At 47.4% G+C, this 17,739-nt stretch overlaps 3 protein-coding genes across 7 annotated transcripts; 2 read left to right on the plus strand and 1 right to left on the minus strand.

Moving 5' to 3' along the window:
• The first annotated feature begins 136 nt into the window (after nt 1–136).
• SRSF2 (serine and arginine rich splicing factor 2) lies at nt 137–3,901 on the plus strand. Of its 5 annotated transcripts, none has more exons than XM_057378929.1 (4): nt 137–390; nt 526–934; nt 1,441–1,751; nt 2,101–3,901. In XM_057378929.1, exons 2-3 carry the CDS (start codon nt 573–575, stop codon nt 1,742–1,744), a joined length of 666 nt encoding a protein of 221 aa, XP_057234912.1. In that variant the 5' UTR covers nt 137–390; nt 526–572; the 3' UTR covers nt 1,745–1,751; nt 2,101–3,901. The 5 variants fall into 5 exon arrangements, 3 of the variants coding, with proteins under 3 accessions (XP_057234912.1, XP_057234910.1, XP_057234911.1); XR_008966183.1 differs by having other exon boundaries at nt 138–390; nt 1,441–2,962; nt 3,468–3,901; XR_008966182.1 differs by having other exon boundaries at nt 138–390; nt 1,441–2,204; nt 2,853–3,901.
• Nucleotides 3,440–6,666, minus strand: METTL23 (methyltransferase 23, arginine). Its single transcript, XM_057378926.1, has 5 exons — nt 6,226–6,666; nt 6,042–6,146; nt 5,716–5,953; nt 5,309–5,393; nt 3,440–5,038 (listed from the first exon to the last, which is right to left on the minus strand). Exons 1-5 carry the CDS (start codon nt 6,304–6,306, stop codon nt 4,837–4,839), a joined length of 711 nt encoding a protein of 236 aa, XP_057234909.1. The 5' UTR covers nt 6,307–6,666; the 3' UTR covers nt 3,440–4,836.
• Nucleotides 6,667–6,848: 182 nt separating this feature from the next.
• Nucleotides 6,849–15,973, plus strand: JMJD6 (jumonji domain containing 6, arginine demethylase and lysine hydroxylase). The gene is made up of 7 exons (XM_057378925.1): nt 6,849–7,058; nt 7,805–8,193; nt 11,000–11,286; nt 12,493–12,628; nt 12,747–12,885; nt 13,501–13,628; nt 15,225–15,973. Exons 1-7 carry the CDS (start codon nt 6,930–6,932, stop codon nt 15,259–15,261), a joined length of 1,245 nt encoding a protein of 414 aa, XP_057234908.1. The 5' UTR covers nt 6,849–6,929; the 3' UTR covers nt 15,262–15,973.
• The last annotated feature ends 1,766 nt before the right edge of the window (nt 15,974–17,739 follow it).

The raw sequence follows: 17,739 nt of genomic DNA on the forward strand, positions 1-17,739 counted from the left end.
TTTTTATTGTTATTATTATTGTTTGTGTTTTTTTACGGTTTTCAACACACATTGTTCAAAAATTTCCCCGCCTCCACCGAGCCCTTCCGGGTCACGGCGGCKCCGTTTTAGCAGCCGCTTTCCAACCGCTGGGAGAATTATTAATTTAGAGGCGGATTCCCCGCGCTTCCTCCGGGCCCACCTCTGGAAAAATAAGGAAAAAGGGATCGGGGGTCGCTGCAGCGGCGCGGCGGGCGGGGCGGTGCCGYGTTCCCTTCCGGGGCGCCGCCGGCCATTTTGTGGCGTTAAGCCGCGCGCGCGGGCGGTTCCCCTCATTTCCTCGTCGCGGCGGGACGGGGCGGCTGCTCTTGGCGCTTCACTCCGGCCTCGGGCCGCCCCTCGGACCCTGAGGTGGGTGCTSTTCCCTGCGGACCCCGCGGCTTTCCCCTATGCGCTGTAGCTCTCCTCCTTTTTGGACTCGCCCTGCGGTGTGAGGCGCGTTGCCCTCAGGGCCGCGCCGGCTGCTGACTTCCCTCATCCCCTCAGGTTTATTCTCTTCGGCCCCCGCCGCCCCTCAGGGGCTCCTACCCACCATGAGCTACGGCCGCCCGCCGCCCGACGTGGAGGGCATGACGTCCCTCAAGGTGGACAATCTGACCTACCGCACCTCCCCGGACACCCTCCGGAGGGTCTTTGAGAAGTACGGCCGCGTGGGAGATGTCTACATCCCCCGGGACCGCTACACCAAGGAGAGCCGCGGCTTCGCCTTCGTGCGCTTCCACGACAAGCGGGACGCGGAGGACGCGATGGACGCGATGGACGGGGCGGTGCTGGACGGYCGGGAGCTCCGCGTGCAGATGGCCCGCTACGGCCGCCCGCCCGACTCACACCACAGCCGCCGCGGGCCGCCGCCCCGCCGGTACAGCAGCAGCGGCTACGGCCGCCGGAGCCGCAGGTGAGTGCCGCCGAACGGGCAGTGGAGTTTGTGCAGTAGATAGGGAGATGAAGCTGAGCCATGCGCCCATGCCGCGGGGCTCGTTTGTTTTCGTATTGGTTGCCTAGAGAAGTAGTGAAGTCTCTCTCAGTCAGTCGCCTGGATGCAGTCCTGTGCCGTGTGCTTAAGCATGGGGGTTAGATCACTCTGTGGTCCCAACTGGACCGATTCTGTGTCTTCTTCCCAATGAATTTAATTATGGGGCTGCGAGAGACAGTAGGGGTTTACTAGAGATTTACTAGCAAAGGCACGTGGGATGTCTTCGGAGTGGGAGGGTTTCGCCCTGTAGTAGATTTAGCCCCCGGCCACTCGCTCTGAACAATGGCGCCCTCGTAACTCGTTTTCTTGCCCACGTGCGTCCTGTTCCGCCTTCCCTGTCCCACAGCACTCGTTCGAGTCCGTGCGTCACCCGTGAGCAACTTTTAACGCGCCTTTTTTTTTTTTTTTTTCTTTGTGGTATATTTTAGCCCTAGAAGACGCCGTCGCAGCCGGTCTAGAAGCAGGAGCCGCTCTAGGTCCCGCAGTCGGTCCCGCTACAGTCGATCCAAATCCCGGTCTCGCACACGCTCTCGGTCTCGCTCCACCTCCAAGTCCAGATCTGCCAGGAGATCCAAGTCAAAGTCCTCATCTGTCTCCAGATCTCGGTCCAGGTCAAGATCCCGGTCCAGATCTAGAAGCCCTCCCCCTGCCTCAAARAGGGAATCCAACTCTAGATCCAGGTCTAAGAGCCCTCCCAAGTCTCCGGAAGAAGAAGGAGCTGTATCCTCCTAGGATCATGGTAATGTACCTCGGGATCAGCACAGGATGCATGTTACTTTATTAGAGCACWTAGGTGGGCTGTTGGGTAGCTCTTGGAACATTAATAGCCTGAACCAAGTGAATCCTAGTGGGGCACATTGTTAGTTGTTGGTTTTGGTTTTTTTTTTTCTTGAGCAGTGCTTTTTGGTTATTGATTTAGGGAAATAATTACTGAAGGGTTTTCTACGGAGAATTTTTTTTAACAAAAAAATGTTTTATTGCAAGATTAATGACTTGGTTTTAATAAAATATTGTATGAGACGCAACCTATGATGAAAATGACTATTTCTTACTGTATTTATCCAACATCTGCATTTTCCCCTTTAAAGCTGCGGTCTCCTGTTTGCTAAAAGAATATTGGCCAGTATTGCAGATTTTAACTGATTTGGCTGATCCTCCAGGGACCAGTATCTGTGGGCGTGTGTTGGAGCAGGTTTGTCTTACACTGTTAAAGATACACTATCCTTTTAGAATGGAAGATCGGTTCAGTGGCCGTTGTACTGACTGGAGGTAATAACTGTCCTAGAAAAGTGGCAAATTCCTTGCAACGAGAAAACCACGGAAACTAGTTTTTCCTCAAGTCGACATCTTGAAGAGGCATCTAAGGATACACCGGGTGGGGAAAGGATAGTGTGTCTTTAACCCTTCAAACTGTTTGGTCCTGTTTTTTAAAAGGAAAGGGCCTGAGCTAGCTCTGGAGTTAGATAATTGTAGCAAAATTAGTCACGTTTTCGGTTTTGAATGCTAATTAGAGTTTAGTTAAGTCATTATGAAGAAGTATTAGTTTTTTTAACTTTTATAGAGCTTTGAATAACTGTTAACAGGCTGAATTGAAGTTAATGGTGGCTTGATCTACAGCCTGGTGCTTACTGTCATTTGTCACTAAATATTTTGACAGAACATTACATTTGGCCTCTGAAGTAAAGCAACACACGGGGGGAGGTGGAACACTGGAAATTCCTAAAGCTTAATTAAATTAGTCAAAGCCAGTTGAAACACAACTAGAAGTATCCCTGAAGTCATCCACACCCAAAACAGACAAGATAGAAACCCTGCTGAATTTTTCTCTCTTCAAACCTAGATGCTTCAGCTAAATGAGAGCCCACATAAAGGACGCCTTTGGGGGGAAAAGATCGCTTGAGTCTTCAGCCCGTTGGAGAGACCCTGGCCGAGCAACCAGCTGTTGAAAAGGTTATTTTGTAACATTTTGTCTAACTTTTTACTTGTTTAAGTTGCGCCTCAAGTGGCAGATTTTACATTTTATGTGCCATTTTGTTGCTGTTATTCAAATTTCTTGTAATTTAGTGAAGTGAACGACTACGATTTCATTATTGGCTTGGATATTTGAGGTAAAACTTCGTTTTTGTTTATATAGTGCTGACTTCTATTGGAAATTAAAACTGATGGTAACTTGCTGCCTCCAGTTTCATACTGAGGAATCATGCAGCCGTTATATRCTGATAGCTAACTGTCAAAAAGTAGTCTCAATTTTGTCCTGATTCCTTAAATTTCTGCAGAAATTTCAACTTGAAACTTACTGTAAATGTTTTTTTAAAAAGAAAGAACAACTTTGACTTAAAATAGTACCTTCAAATTCAAATTGGTAGAAATCTTTTCAGGTGACAGTTGATATTTGCAAGAATTGTTTTGTCAGACTCAATTCTAATCTCTTCTCTTATGTATTTTTGTGCACTAGGCGCAGTTGTGTAGCAGTTGAGTAATGCTGGTTAGCTGTTAAGGTGGCGTGTTGCAGTGCAGAGTGCTTGGCTGTTTCCTGTTGTCTCCTGATTGCTCCTGTGTAACGATGCCTTGTCGTGCAGAAACAAATGGCTGTCCAGTTAATTAAAATGCCTGACAACTGCACTTCCAGTCACCCGGGCCTTGCGTAAAAAAAATGGAGCATACAGTGAGCACATCTAGCTGATGATATACACACCTTATTTTTTCCAGAATGGTAAAACTTACCAACCTGCATATATGAACTTACATATGAGAATTGTAATGTTAAGCAAAGAAATGGTTCATTCCTTTGTAAGTACTGATTGGTGTATCTTTTGCTTAAGACATTCTGTACTATACCCACTGTCTCTGTAGTTATTAAACATTTTTTTCTGTGTTACCTTTTCTCAACTTAATGTCTGGGGTCAGCTTATTTTTAGCTTGAAAAGATTTCTGCAATTATACTGTCAATGTTTAACTTCTATATAGTAACCAAATGCATTTTACTGCTTACAAATTTTATCCACTGGGGTTGCTTTTAAATTACTGTGGGCAAACTTTAATTAGAATTGTGACTAACCCAATGTTGTGTGGCAAGTGGTAACACACCAGGCCACAAACACAGAACCAGCCAGGTCCTGGGATGGTGGTGTGGGAGGTCCACACKGAGCAGTACTAATAATTACATTGCTGTGTGCTTGCCCTGGCTCACGGGGCTGCTGCTTGATGGGGGCTGATCTTTACAGTGATGATTTCTCTTGATTTGGTACCAAATGACTTGTAACTTCAAACATCCTGTGTCAAGGGTATTGTAATGCCTTGTTTTATCTTATGCATGTATGTTAAATGGGAATGGAAACATCTGAACACTGGCAGTATGGCTTTGTTGAGGATTAAAAATACTTTTCTACAAACTGATGAGTTTGTATGTTCCAGGTTAGCACAGTCTCCACACACTCATTTACAGAGGGGGTGGCTTTTGTATGTTGATCTTTGGGAAGGATTCTCAGTCCTGGGAAAAGGGATCTTACGGGCATGGGGTTTTTTTTATTTTGAAAGAGTGCAGTTACCTTTTCATAGCTGAMGTTGTGGATTTAGGTTGGAGCTTGTGGATTTCCAGGTTAAGCTCTGTTGTGTAGTGGCTCACATGACAGAATTGAGGCTCTGAAYTATTTCATGGGCTTGGGGGAGGAACACAAATTTCTCAAAAGCCATAGCTGGGAAACCAAACAGCTTTATTTTTACAGTGCATGTTTTAAGAATTGCTGCTTCCCCAAAATATCCATGAGGTTTGCTGTAAATGGGACTGTTCTCTGTAGCTCTGTGCTACAACGAACAGCTGAGTATCACCTTGTACTGAAACCTGAAGTGGAATAAACTGAAGTGCCATCTGACTGTGCTAGTGAGATTATCATCATTTCAATTGTGTGTCTTCCTGGCAGAGAGGAGCCGGCCAAGTGCTCTTTGTCTGCACCAAAGGAGTGCAAGGGAACAGGGGTGCTCTTCAGTTTCCATTTGTAGAGCAGAGCTTCGATAGACCAGTCAGCACTGAGGGGAGGAAACAGTGTGAAAACCTTAGGCAGGGTTTATGACTGCTACAGTAACTTGAGCAGGCACCATGAAACCAGTACAACACAGCTGGGTTTGTAACAGTTTTCTACTCAACAGCAAATTGGTGGGTTTTGGATTATTTTCAGATAGCTACTTCCAGGATTTACTGTGCAAATAGCAGTCTGACTCACAGTAAGGAGCTATGCTGAGTCAGTGGTAGTGCCACAGAGGAGTTAAAATTTTAATTTTAAATATGCAAAAATGTACCTTCGGACTTGATAAGTTGTCCAGAATTGAGCATGTGGGTTCTTCTCCAGCAAGAAGTAAATTGTAGTTAAAAKATCTTCAAAGTCTGTGGCATTTGGGGAGATAAAGCAGTCTGGGTTAGTCTCTGGATTTCAGGTGTGGATAAATCTGCCTGGTTCTATGAAATGATAATTACACYATGCTTGCACTGATTTGGTATCTGTGTGACRGTGCCAAGCATGGCATTAAAGGACTTAATTACTCCACATTCTATTCYCACACCCTCAGTTGTATTTATAACCACTCTAAACTAGAGTAAGAAGGTCAGTAGCACAGTGTCACCTGATCTATTGACACCGTTCCCAGCACTACTTGGACACAAAGTCCTAGCAGTCATAAACCAAAGATACCTGACACCATTAACGTACCTTTGGGGTCAAAAAAGACATCTGAGCCTAAAATAATGTCTATGGGCGCAAGAGAGAGCAGCTCTAGCGACACCCGGCCCCAGGTGAGGCCGAGGACGGGCACGTGGGGTAGATGGTTCATGAGGCAGCTGTTGCGGCAGCTCTGCAGGCAGCGGGGCAGCTCCTCGCTGTCCGACAGGATCACCTGGGCACCGCACTTGGCGGCCACCACGCCGGGGAGACTCACACCGGCACCGATCTGAAACCACAGCGCGTTCGTGGAGAAGGCGGGTGGAGCCTGACCCGCGGGTCACGAGAGGGGGTGCCGGGCGGGGAGCGGGCGGTACCTCCAGCACTCGCTTGCCGGGCAGGCTCCGCCTGTGCGTCCACAGRTACTGGGCCAGGACCACGGCGGAGGGCCACACGTACATCCCGTACTGTGAGTCCAGCACCTGCAAYACACGGGGCGAGGCGCTGAAGCGGGGTCGCGGCAGTTCCCGCTGCTCCCCGGGTCCCGGCTGACCCCGGTACCTCGGGCACGCGCACGGCCAGCGCCGCCGGACCCTCCTCGAAACGGTACCGCCGCGCGCGCCGCCGGCGCGGCTCCGCCATGGGCCAATCGTGGGTAGACACGTAGCGCCTCCGGGCCGCGACGACCAATCGGCACCTCCTCCCGCCGTGACGTCACGCGGAGCGCCGCCGCGGGCGCTGATGGCGATGGGCCGCTAGCCCAGCCGCGGCCTGCCCCGGGCGCCGCGCTTAAACCGGGCCGCTTTCCCGGCGGGGCGGGACGGACGCTTCCGTGGGTCGCTGCTGGAAGACGGGAGGAAACCGGGTGACACGTGGCCGGCCCGCTGCTCTCAGAAGAGCGGCGAGCGCGGAGCGCGGGCCCGCCGTGGGATGGGCAGCGGCGGCGATGAGTTCCCGGGGCGGGCGCGGGACCGCGCGGCCAAGAGCGCCCGGCACCCGCGCTGCCTCCGTGCCGCCCGCGCTGCCCTTCCTCAACATGGCGGCGCGGGGGCGCCGTGTCCCCAGCCCCGACCAATCAGCGCCGAGGCGTGGCGGAAGCCGAGGCGCAGCCAGCCAATGGGAGCGCGGCAGGGGCGGGGCCACGGCGACAGCGGCGGCACGGGGTGAAATTTCTGGAAGGTGCGGCCGGAGCGGGGCCGGGATCGGGATCAGGATCAGGGTCGGGCTAGGGGCGGCGGGCGGTGACGGCCCCCAGCGCCACCGCCATGAATCACAAGAGCAAGAAGCGGATCCGTGAGGCGAAGCGCAGCGCCCGGCCCGAGCTGAAGGACTCACTGGACTGGACCCGTCACAACTACTGCGAGACCTTCCCCCTCAGCCCCACCGCCTGCAAGGTGCGTCGGGCGGAGGAGAAAGAGAAGGATAGGGAATGGGAGGCTGGGAATCGGGAATGGATGGGGGGAAATTGGGAGTGGAGGGGGTTCGACAGAGCGAGTCCTGAGAGGAACGGGGGAGAGACATGAGGGGAGCGGAGGGGGCCTGAGGGAGCCGGGGTGGGGACACGACTGAGGGGGTTGGGGAGCCCAGAGGGGGCGGGACTGGAGGGGCACTGAATGAGGGGGATTGGAAATGCCTGAGGTGAAGAGAGAGCTGCGGGTGGTCTGATGAGAAGCGGGAAGGGACCCTTTCCTGCGGCTGGGGTTGCCTCAGAGCTGGCGGGAGGGCGAGGTTGGTGAGGGACAGGACTTTCTTCCCTCCACGTGGCGAGGGGTGTGGGAAAGGCAGGGCCCGCTGGGATGGGACGGGCACCCGCATAATTCCCGGGAGCTCTTCCCGGTGTCCCGAGGGGATGAAAAGGGGATATGTCAGCCGAAAGGGCAGAGTGGCTTCTCYGCCTGGGGAGTTGTCTCGGCGGGGAGCAGTGCCAAAAGCTTCAGGCTGCTGGTGTCACTGATGTGTGCAGGGACCGGGCCAGGAGAAATGGGGCTGCAGCCTCGGGGAGCTTAAAATAACACAGAAGCAGCTCCATACCCTGGTGCTGTGCGGAGCACAGGATGTGTGAAGCGCCCCCGCAGGAAAGCAGTCCTAGGACGTCAGTCTGTCCTAATATCTGTCCTGCTTTCCTCCCTTGCTTTCACAGGATAACGTGGAGAGGGCAGATGCACTCCAGTTAACAGTGGAGGAATTTGTTGAGCGTTATGAAAAGCCTTACAAGCCCGTGGTGTTGCTGAATGCTCAGGTGGGCTGGTCTGCCCAGGAGAAGTGGACGCTGGAGAGGCTGAAACGCAAGTACAGGAACCAGAAGTTCAAATGTGGGGAGGACAATGACGGTTACTCTGTGAAGATGAAAATGAAATATTACATAGAGTACATGGAAACCACGCGTGATGACAGCCCCCTCTACATCTTTGACAGCAGCTATGGAGAGCATCCCAARCGAAGGAAACTCCTGGAGGACTACAAGGTCCCCAAGTTCTTCACTGATGATCTCTTTCAGTATGCTGGAGAGAAGCGACGGCCACCTTACAGGTAGAGTGACAGCAAGACAAAAGTGGATATTTTCCAGCTCATTGGCTGTTCCTAAATACCTGGGATTGTATCATTTAAGAAAGGGATATTGTTATCTTTCAAATGAATGTATATCTGTAATCTTGGGGGAGAGAAGAGCAGAGTTGTGTATCACAATTTCTTCTTTGGCTGCCAGTGTTGCTACAAGTATGGTGTGGGATGTTTAGTTTTTTTTTCATTCTATTAAGTCAGTTTACATAATTTTGTAGATTTTTCAAAAATTACACAGTTACCAGGAGTTACAAAGATCAGTTTCTTGCTGTATGTGCCTTTCAGATTTTAAACACCTCAGGAACAGCTCCTGGGTTTTGCAACAGTGGCTTATGTACAATGTGGAATTTTGTTTAATTATGAGTCAGTCCTTTTAAGGCAAAGATCTTAAGCTGGGTTAGGATCTAATGTGGGCACTTGTTCTTAGCTCCCCTTCAGATGGATTTGAGAGAGAATATTTCACATTGATTTAATATTTTCAACTCTTTTCTTATTTTTGCTTCAGGTTGGAAAAGGAATGAAATKACATACATTCAAATGCAACAACGTYGTATTTGGGCTGCTAGATAGAAAAGCCATTTCTATCTGTTACTATGACACTTCATGGCAGTGTGAGGATAAACTGAACCCTCACAATTAATTAAAGTTTTTACAGTGAGACTATAATTGTTAGACAATGCCTGTTGCCCTTTGAGTGACATGAGGCTATGATGTAGTTTATTTAAATAAAATTGAGCAAATAATGGCTCTTCACACTCTCTCCTGTGTCTGTAGTCCAGTTGTGATTTTGCAGGAGTGAAGCAAGAACCTGATTGCATTTGAGATCGCTGAAGGAGGGGTTTTTGCAGTGTGGTAGCAGATGCTTTTTATAATGCACTTCTAAGAACATACAATGCTGTGATTGAGCACAAAACCACACCAGGTGTAGTCTCTAGTACAAACTGAATACACTTAATGAACTCGGGATCATTTACCCAAGTTAGAGGTAAATGAGATAATGTGGTTGTGACTCAGTTATTTTGCTGTCTATCTCCCCCACACCCTCCCCACCTACAGGCACATGCTGAGCTCTTTGCTCGTGATCTTGATACCTAACTTCTTGTATTCTGTTGAGGAAGATGTGGGTTTGTTTCAGGCTGTTGAATTTTTTAGAGAGCTGAGTAGTGCATGAGAGCACAGTAATGCCTCCTGGAATTAGAGGGTTCATCTAGGTACAGAAATGAGTGCATTTAGAGCATGATTGAAAATCTGACAGGAAGTGGTGYTAATCTTATGAGGAGGATACGACCTGTACAGGATTTGAGAGGTGTGTGATAGCATGTAGATCTTAAAAGAATAATTGGTGTTGTTTAGGACATTTTTATTGGCATCGTTCCTCTTTAGAATTAAGAGAGTAATTTTTGGAAGCCATTTACTGAAGCAGCTATTATAGTTTGCGGAGTGGGGTTGGGGTTTGCTTTCAGATTGAATTGAAGAGTTGTRAAGTTTTAATGGTAAATTTGATGTCTTGTGGCAAACTGGGTTTTGTTCCCTGTAAGTTAAATATTTGGAGGAAGGTGCTGGTAAATGACAGTGTTGCTAAATAAGGGTGTAAAAACCTTCTGTTTGTGTAGATTCAGGTTATTGTCAGAAAAATRGTGTTGGACAGTGTATCTGTCTACCAAACAGACCTTCAGTGTTTTATTTCTTCTGATTTCTTAATGAAAGCCTTRTCTGTTCTATTTGTGGCTTAATCGGCTTTTCAAGGCTAATATGAATTTAAAGAGTGAATTGGCAATAGAAATTACAAACACCTGCTTATTTACAGCTCCTTTGTGAAGCAGGAAGAAAGCAGCTTGATAATCAAACTTGCAGTCCTACAACTGATGCTGGCAAATGATCCTTCAAAACCAGCTTGATTTAYACCTGCACTGGAAAGGGGAGGTGGAGAACTTGCTATATTTTCTGAACTTTTGCATTCCTCTCACTGGGCATCACCTGCCTGTCAGCTGCGCCATGGAGGGATCATGTTGGTGTTTTAGTTTCTGTACTCCTTGCTGCCAATTAAACAATTACTGTCTTTTTTTCCTCTTGGTGAAGCCACCTCACACTGCTTTTTCTGGTGTGGTAGGTCTTACTGCTCTGTTAGAGGGKCAATGAGCAGTTGAAGGTGCTGCTACAGTTAAATATGTACAGTAGATAAAGTTCTCCACTGGGAGAAATAGATCTTGYAAATGGGCAGTGGGAATATAAACCTCCATTCCTGAATGGTCACTGGAGAATAAGCTCTGTGTAGTTGAATGTTGRAATGAAAAGCCTGTTGTGAATGAACAGAAGGCGCAGAGAGAGGCCAGGGTTGCGTAACCTGCTCTGTTCCTTGTGTTGCCTTTTGTTCCTCATTGTTCTGAGTTCTGGATCTGTTTGAGCAGCAAATTTCAGAAAACCAAAGAAGAACCCCCCCGCCTAGGAAGAATCGTAACACAGGCTATTGGGACTTAACCAYACTCATAAACTTTGAAATCATTGTGTGCCTTACTGAAGAGCTGTTTAAAACTATGAAACAGATTATTTTTCACTTGCTTGTCCCACAGACATTCCTGTCTCAATTAATTTTGGTTTTTAGGTTATATCTTTTTGCTACAGTGTGAGCTTAAAAAAATCAAGAACATAAATGAAGAAAGTGTAATTAATTTCTAACTGTATGTGCAATGAAGAGCTGTAATTCTCTGTCTAAAATGAAGAAAGGGAGCTACCTGCTTGCTCTATGACTAAAGCACTTTTCTTTCTTCCCATGCAGATGGTTTGTGATGGGCCCACCTCGTTCTGGAACAGGAATTCACATYGATCCCTTGGGAACTAGTGCATGGAATGCCTTAGTCCAGGGACAYAAGCGTTGGTGCCTGTTCCCAACCAGCACTCCCAGGGAGCTGATCAAAGTGACTCGGGAGGAAGGAGGAAACCAGCAGGACGAGGCTATCACCTGGTTCAATGTCATCTATCCTCGGACACAGCTTCCCACCTGGCCCCCYGAATTCAAACCCCTGGAGGTCTTACAGAAACCAGGAGAGACTGTTTTTGTGCCAGGTATGTGTAAATCTTTCCACGAAAGAAATCTGGGAGAGAAATACAGAGATGAAGAGATTGTTTCAGCTTTTTTTATATGACCCATCTCTTAGAAAATAAACTCTCCTGAGCTCATTTTGAGACTATTCAAAGTTACTTCCTGAATGTATGGCCTGCAGCATAGGATTGTATGTCGTACAGATGACAAAACAAGTGGGACTTGAGTTGCAGCATCACAGGAGTGGGATCCTGAGCTAAATTGCAGTAATAGGAAGCTGTCAGGGCATAAAATAATTGAGGTGTTTGAGTACCACTARCTCTTTGACAAAAATGTTTGACCTTATACATGCTGTCTGAATTTTACATATRAATTTTTCTTAGCTGTGGGAAACGAACTACTTAAAAGGCACTGACACCTTCCACCCACCTCTCTGTGGTTACGTTTCATCTTGCATTTGAAATCAAAAGCTAAATAAAGCTTTGCTRAAGATGCTCTTCTCTCTGAGTGGCTGCACCCTGTGTGCCTGTTGTAACTGGGGGGTGAGATGAGTTCAGTGCCGGATTCTAACCTCTGAGTCTTGCATCATTTATGTGCAGCACAGCCCGTAGTTTCTGTCCACGTTGCTTGTCTCTAACATCCAGCTGACTTGCTGTGTGAAGGGTGCCTTGTGATTGTTTTGGCACTTATTAGTGACTCCTCAGTGTACCTTCTGTTAAGAGTTTGTAGCTGTCGGGTTCCATTAAACTGTTCCCTTAGTCTTTTATGAGGCTATAAGTGGGTTGTAAGAACTCCACTATTTTTATCCTGTGTGGAGAAACAATTTTGCATCTATTTTTAAATGAAAGGTTAGTCTGTAGTCATAAGAACCTTACAAAATCAGTGTGGAAAGTGCTCTCCAGCTGAACAGAAAGGGTCTCTGTGCAGTCTGGGTTACAATGGCTGTTGCTGTTAAATAAACCGTCAGCAGCCAGCGTGGTGCTGTCAAGTCACATCTTCAGTGCTGTGTGTGAGCTGGGTAATTTGGTCAGAGCGTGGAGCAGCAGAACCTGTCAGGCACTGGGCTGAAAACTGAAATAAGACTGAGGAAAGATGATGTGTTGGCAAACTCACCTGGGTTTGGGAGATAATGTCCAATTCCACCCACACTGTGGAAAAAGTGTTCTTGGCTGTTCTTGAACTTGCTCTATGCCATGCAGCCCCCAATGGTCACTGGTGTTGTGTTTTAGGTGGCTGGTGGCACGTAGTCCTCAATCTTGACACGACTATTGCCATCACACAAAACTTTGCCAGCTGTACCAACTTCCCAGTGGTGTGGCACAAGACAGTAAGAGGGAGACCCAAACTGTCACGGAAATGGTACAGGTAAGAGATTTCATAGCTTTCTTTGCATATTTTCCATTGAAAACAGAGCCAAAAAATACTCACTGTAAATGTGAGTGTTACAATTCAAAGGCTAACCTGAAATTTCAACTGTGTTTAGGATCCTAAAGCAGGAACATCCTGATTTGGCAGCCTTGGCTGACTCAGTTGATCTGCAGGAATCTACTGGTATTGCTTCTGACAGTTCTAGTGATTCTTCCAGTTCCTCAAGTTCCAGCTCCTCAGATTCTGATTCAGAGGTAATGCTTTTTCTGCAATAGGTGATCCATATTCTGCAATTATAGCTTTTCAATACCTGATCGTGCACCCTCATCCTAATATTCATGCCATATGAAATATATAAATGGAAAGCAACTAAATAAATCTACRTGATGGAGAACCTCCCTGATCTTGGGAGGTTCTGTTTGCTGAAACCTCTCTTTGCATTGCTAAGTGGATTCGGTTTGTTTAATCCATGTGTGTCATATATATGAATCTGTCACTCATTTAGCTTGTGGAATGYTGCAAAATGAATGTTCTAAAAATTGGAATAGGGAACAAGATCCAAAACAGATTAATTATGACACAGAAGCCACAGTCTTCTCTTGGAAGATGAGGTCCTTCCAGGGATCAAAAGGAGCGTATTAATTGTCAGACCCCAAGTGAGCTTTAGTCAGTGATGAAATCTAAGAACATTTCTGTTACTGATTTTTAAATGCTTAATTGAAAATTTCTTTCATGGCCTAACCTAAAACAGCACATTTTCAGAACATTATTATTGCTCAAGGCTGCTGAGTCGCTCTTGTGGTGAATTRCACAGCACAGAGTATTCATGATGTTYCTCTGAATTGTGGTTTCATCTTTCCTTCCTTCAGTGTGATTCTGGCTCTGAGACAGAGGGGATGATGCACCGGAGGAAAAAGCGGAGGACRTGCGGGATGATGGGGAACGGGGACACAACTTCCCAGGACGACTGCGTGAGCAAAGAGCGCAGCTCCTCCAGGTGACCCCAGGGCAGCTGTTGGTTTTAAACAAGCACAGGACAATATGAGGGAAAGCTGGCACACTTCAGAAAGGGGATTCCTCAGGACAGAGAGCAAGGGATTCCTTACAGGACATAAAGCAGTTGGCCAGTGCTATCTTCCCTCTATGAATTATTTTAATTGTTCCAAACATAAAACTATGATTATTGATGTTTTTTTAAAAATTAGGGATTTTATTTAATAAACAGTTTTATTACTTTTCCTAGTTGTCTCTTCTAATAGATGAAAGTATTTAATTTTAATTTTATCTTCATTTAATGGGAGAGGTGGGATGCTTTGACTGCTCTTCAGAGAGCACGAATGAACAGTGAACAGTTAAAGATGAAGAATGATCAGGCAGAACACAGGTTTTGATGCCTTATTCAAATAGAAAACCTTCAAGTAGCTGTATGGTTTCTCTTATTGCTGCCTGGATTATTTTAATTTGCCCCACTGCTTTATCTGTTAAAGGCAAAATTCATCCCACATTCCAGATGTCTGTGTTTACATGTAAAATAAATAAAGAGCACATTTCAGTCAGGGTGCAAAAAGGGAACATTAATATTGCAAAATCAAGAGTAGATATGCTTAGGGTAGAGTTGCTGAGGAAGGCAGTTCTCTGGGCTGGCCAGGTTAAAAACAGTGGAACACTGAGAATCTGGGAGCATACTGCAGGGGAGAACTTAAACATTTTTGCTAAGTGAAGCATTTTTCTTATGTAGCAGAGGCTTGCCAAAATTCTTAAGTAAATTCCTTGCAGCTTGGTTAACCAATGCTGCTGGATTGGCTGCTTGCCTGCATTAGTGTGCTGGCCAGTTCCTGAGCTCTTGGGTGCTCCAGGTTTGGCATAGATGCAAGTGCTGTGGTGGCTTAGTGTGTGGCTTGCTAAAGAGGGTGTGCAGGAATAATTTACCTGAGGAAGTCCATATTGCCAGCATGAATCCTGACGTTCCAGTGCAGGGACTGCCTGAAGAATCCTTGTAGACTGCTCTCTTGTTTTCAGGAGTTGCTCATAACCGAATAAAATTGAATTACAAGTACAGAGCGTCATTAAAGTTTGGGGAGAAGTGTACTGACTTCTTATTTTGCCCTGGAGGTTTTCCCAATTTGCTTGTTATGACATTGTCAAATCCCATTTCGGCAGCCAGCGTGACTTGAGGCAGGGAGTGAGCAGCAGGAGAGAACAAACCTTAATGCAGGCCCTGGTTCAAAACAAARAAGCTGTAAAAATGCAGATCATGATGCAAATCTGTTCTGAAAATCCGATGCATTTTACATTATTTGCCATTCAAATTTTGAAMTTAATACCCTAAATATTAAAAATTAGCACCTTGCCTAGAACATTTGCTTTCTAGGTTCTCACTGTTCTTCCTCCTATATGCTGATTGTTTCACTCTGTGAGGGTGGGTGGGTGTTCTGTTCCAGCTGTGTGTTGCTCAAAATGCTTCCAAACATGAAATCTTACCCTGCTTGTACAATGCTGTAGGAACGATAAGCCTGAGATAGATCTGCATGCTGGGATCTTGTGCCCTGATACAAGGGGAATGCTCAAAGGCAGTTGTACCTTTTTTTGACAGGATTAGGGAATCTTGTGGAGGCCGCAGCTACCCCTGAGGGATAACACCACCTGCCCAGAGGCAGCTGCCGATCGAAGCTCTGTTAGCAGCCAGCCAGCTCTGTTCTACCCCCTTCTGCTTCTATTTCTCACACTCCTTAAGTYTTTGTCACTCTTCCTCGATCCAGACATCTTCGTTTTGTGCTGTCCAAGGTTGGCTCCTGAATAACCTTTAGGGGAATGCCCCGACTGCGTCCTTTGTGCAATGCTTTGTCCCCTCTGCACCCCGGGTGAGTGCACTATAACCCAGCTGTGGGTAAGGACACGCCAAGTATTTAATGGGTCACAGAACTGGCAAGGAAGACARCGGTCAGTTTTTAAAGAACTCTTTTTAAAACCAGCAGGTCGATGTGAAAACCTGCCTTGCTTTGACACTGTCATATGTTTACATGTTGTCCTGTACACTTGAGGAAAGGAGCACCAGCCCGTTTGGCCTAGTGGAATGTCTGGTGGATCTGCCACCTGAATTTCAGGAAGAACAAGAAAGAAATGCTTCTACAAGGATTGAGCTATGGAAAATGGGTCCTTGGGTCCTGCCCTACTGCAGGCTAACATTGCTGTTGGGGCTGATGCTTTCAAGTGCATGTCTCTCAGAATCCTGGAATATGGGCTGTTGGAAAGAGCCTMTCAGGATCATCGAGTCCAGCTCCTGGCCCTGCACAGAAACCCAAGAGCCCCATCCYGTGCCCAAGAGCATTGTCCAAACRYTTCTTGAACYMRKKSMKKKRMCMMYKKMMYKGGGRRSCYKKTYCMRKKSCCMRSCMMCCYYYKGGKKRAAAAMCYTYYTKKKRWWWYCMAMCYWARSCYKMCCYKRMYYMRSYYCMRSCMWTTYCYYMARKYCYKKYMMYKGKYMMMARRRKKRARRRRWYMRKWMCYKSCCCYYYKSTKKYCCYYMMSAGGATGTTGAAGACCACAGTGARGTCTGATCTCAGTCTCCTCCAGACTGRACAGACCAAGTGACCTCAGCCACTCCTCMTACAGCTTYSCTTCCAGACCCTTCRCCATCCTCATGGCCTCCTTTGGATRCTCTCCWATGGGTTAATGTCTGCTTTATGTTATGGTTCCCAAAACTGTCCCCAGCACTCGAGGTGAGGCTGCCCCAGTGCAGAGCAGARTGGGACAATCCCCTCCCTTGCCCAGCTGGCGATGCTGGGCCTAACACCTTCCAGGACATGGCTGGCCCTCCTGGCTCCAGGGCACTGCTGACTGAGATTAAACTTGCCATCAAYCAGGACCCCCAGGTCCCTTTTCACTGYTCTGCTCTCCAGCCTCTCATTCCCCAGGCTGTCCACACAACCAGGAGTGCCCTGTCCCCGGTGCAGAATCCWCAACTTACCCTTGTTAAACTCCACAYGGTTGGTGATTGCCCATCTCTAATTTATTGAGGCCTCTCTACCCTTGAGGGGGTTGACAGCTCCTCYCAATTCAGTGTTGTTGGCAAAATTAATATTCCTTCCAGTCCTGCATCCAGGTCATTAATGGGGATGTTGAAGGGCACAGGGACTCCCACTAGTGACCAGTGGGGATCCTTGTGACCAGTGCAGGTCCCTGTGATCAGTGCCAGCCTGGTGTCACCCCAGTCACTGTCACCCTTTGTGTCTGACCCATGAGCCAGCTGCTCACCCAGCACATAACACGGTTATCAACTGTGGGCTGGACAGTTTGTCCAGGAGGTTAYTGGGAGAGACAGTATCCAAAGCTTTGCTGAAGTCCAAAAGATGACATCTACTGGCTTTCCTCGATCAGCCTGATGGGTCACCCTGTCACAGAAGGAGATCAGATCCAACAAGCAGGACTTCTTCCTCATGAAGCTGTGCTGGCTGTGACTGATTGCCTACATTGTCCTCCAGGTGTTTTTCAGTACTTCACAGAATCATCTCTTCCACGATTTGTCCAGGCGCTGAAGTGAGACTGACAGGCCTGTTATTTCCAGGGTCCTCCTTCTTCCTGAWAATTGTGACAACATTCTACAGCTTCCAGCCAGCAGGGACCCCTCTGGATTCCTAAGACTGCTCAAAAATCATTGAGAGGTTTTGCAATGGCATCAGCAGCTCCTTAAGGATTCTCRGATGAGTATCATGAGGCCCCATGGACTTGTAGGGATTCAGCTGGAGCAGCAGATCCCACACAAGTTCAGGGTTGTCTGGGACTTGAACATTCTCACAAGTCATGGTCCTCCAGCTCAGGGCAGTGGAGCCCCCTTGGTCCATCATCTGTGCTGAAGACAGAGGCAAAGAAAGCATTCAACACCTCTGCCTTGTCCCTGTCCCTATTTGTGAGGTGACCATCCTCATCTTGCAATGGGCCAGTGKATTATTTCTAATTTGCCTTTTGCCATTAAGATATTTGCAAAAACTTTTTTTATTGTCCCCCAAGTTCTGGCCAGTTTCATCTCCAGTTGAGCTTTGGCCACACRAATTGTCTCCCTACAGTGGCAGCAGCATTTCTGTGTTCTTCCCATGTCACCTGACCTTGCT

This window comes from Malurus melanocephalus, unplaced genomic scaffold (assembly GCF_030028575.1).
Source record: "Malurus melanocephalus ecotype Western Australia unplaced genomic scaffold, MMel_1.1 scaffold_381, whole genome shotgun sequence".
Classification (NCBI taxonomy): Eukaryota; Metazoa; Chordata; class Aves; order Passeriformes; family Maluridae; genus Malurus; species Malurus melanocephalus.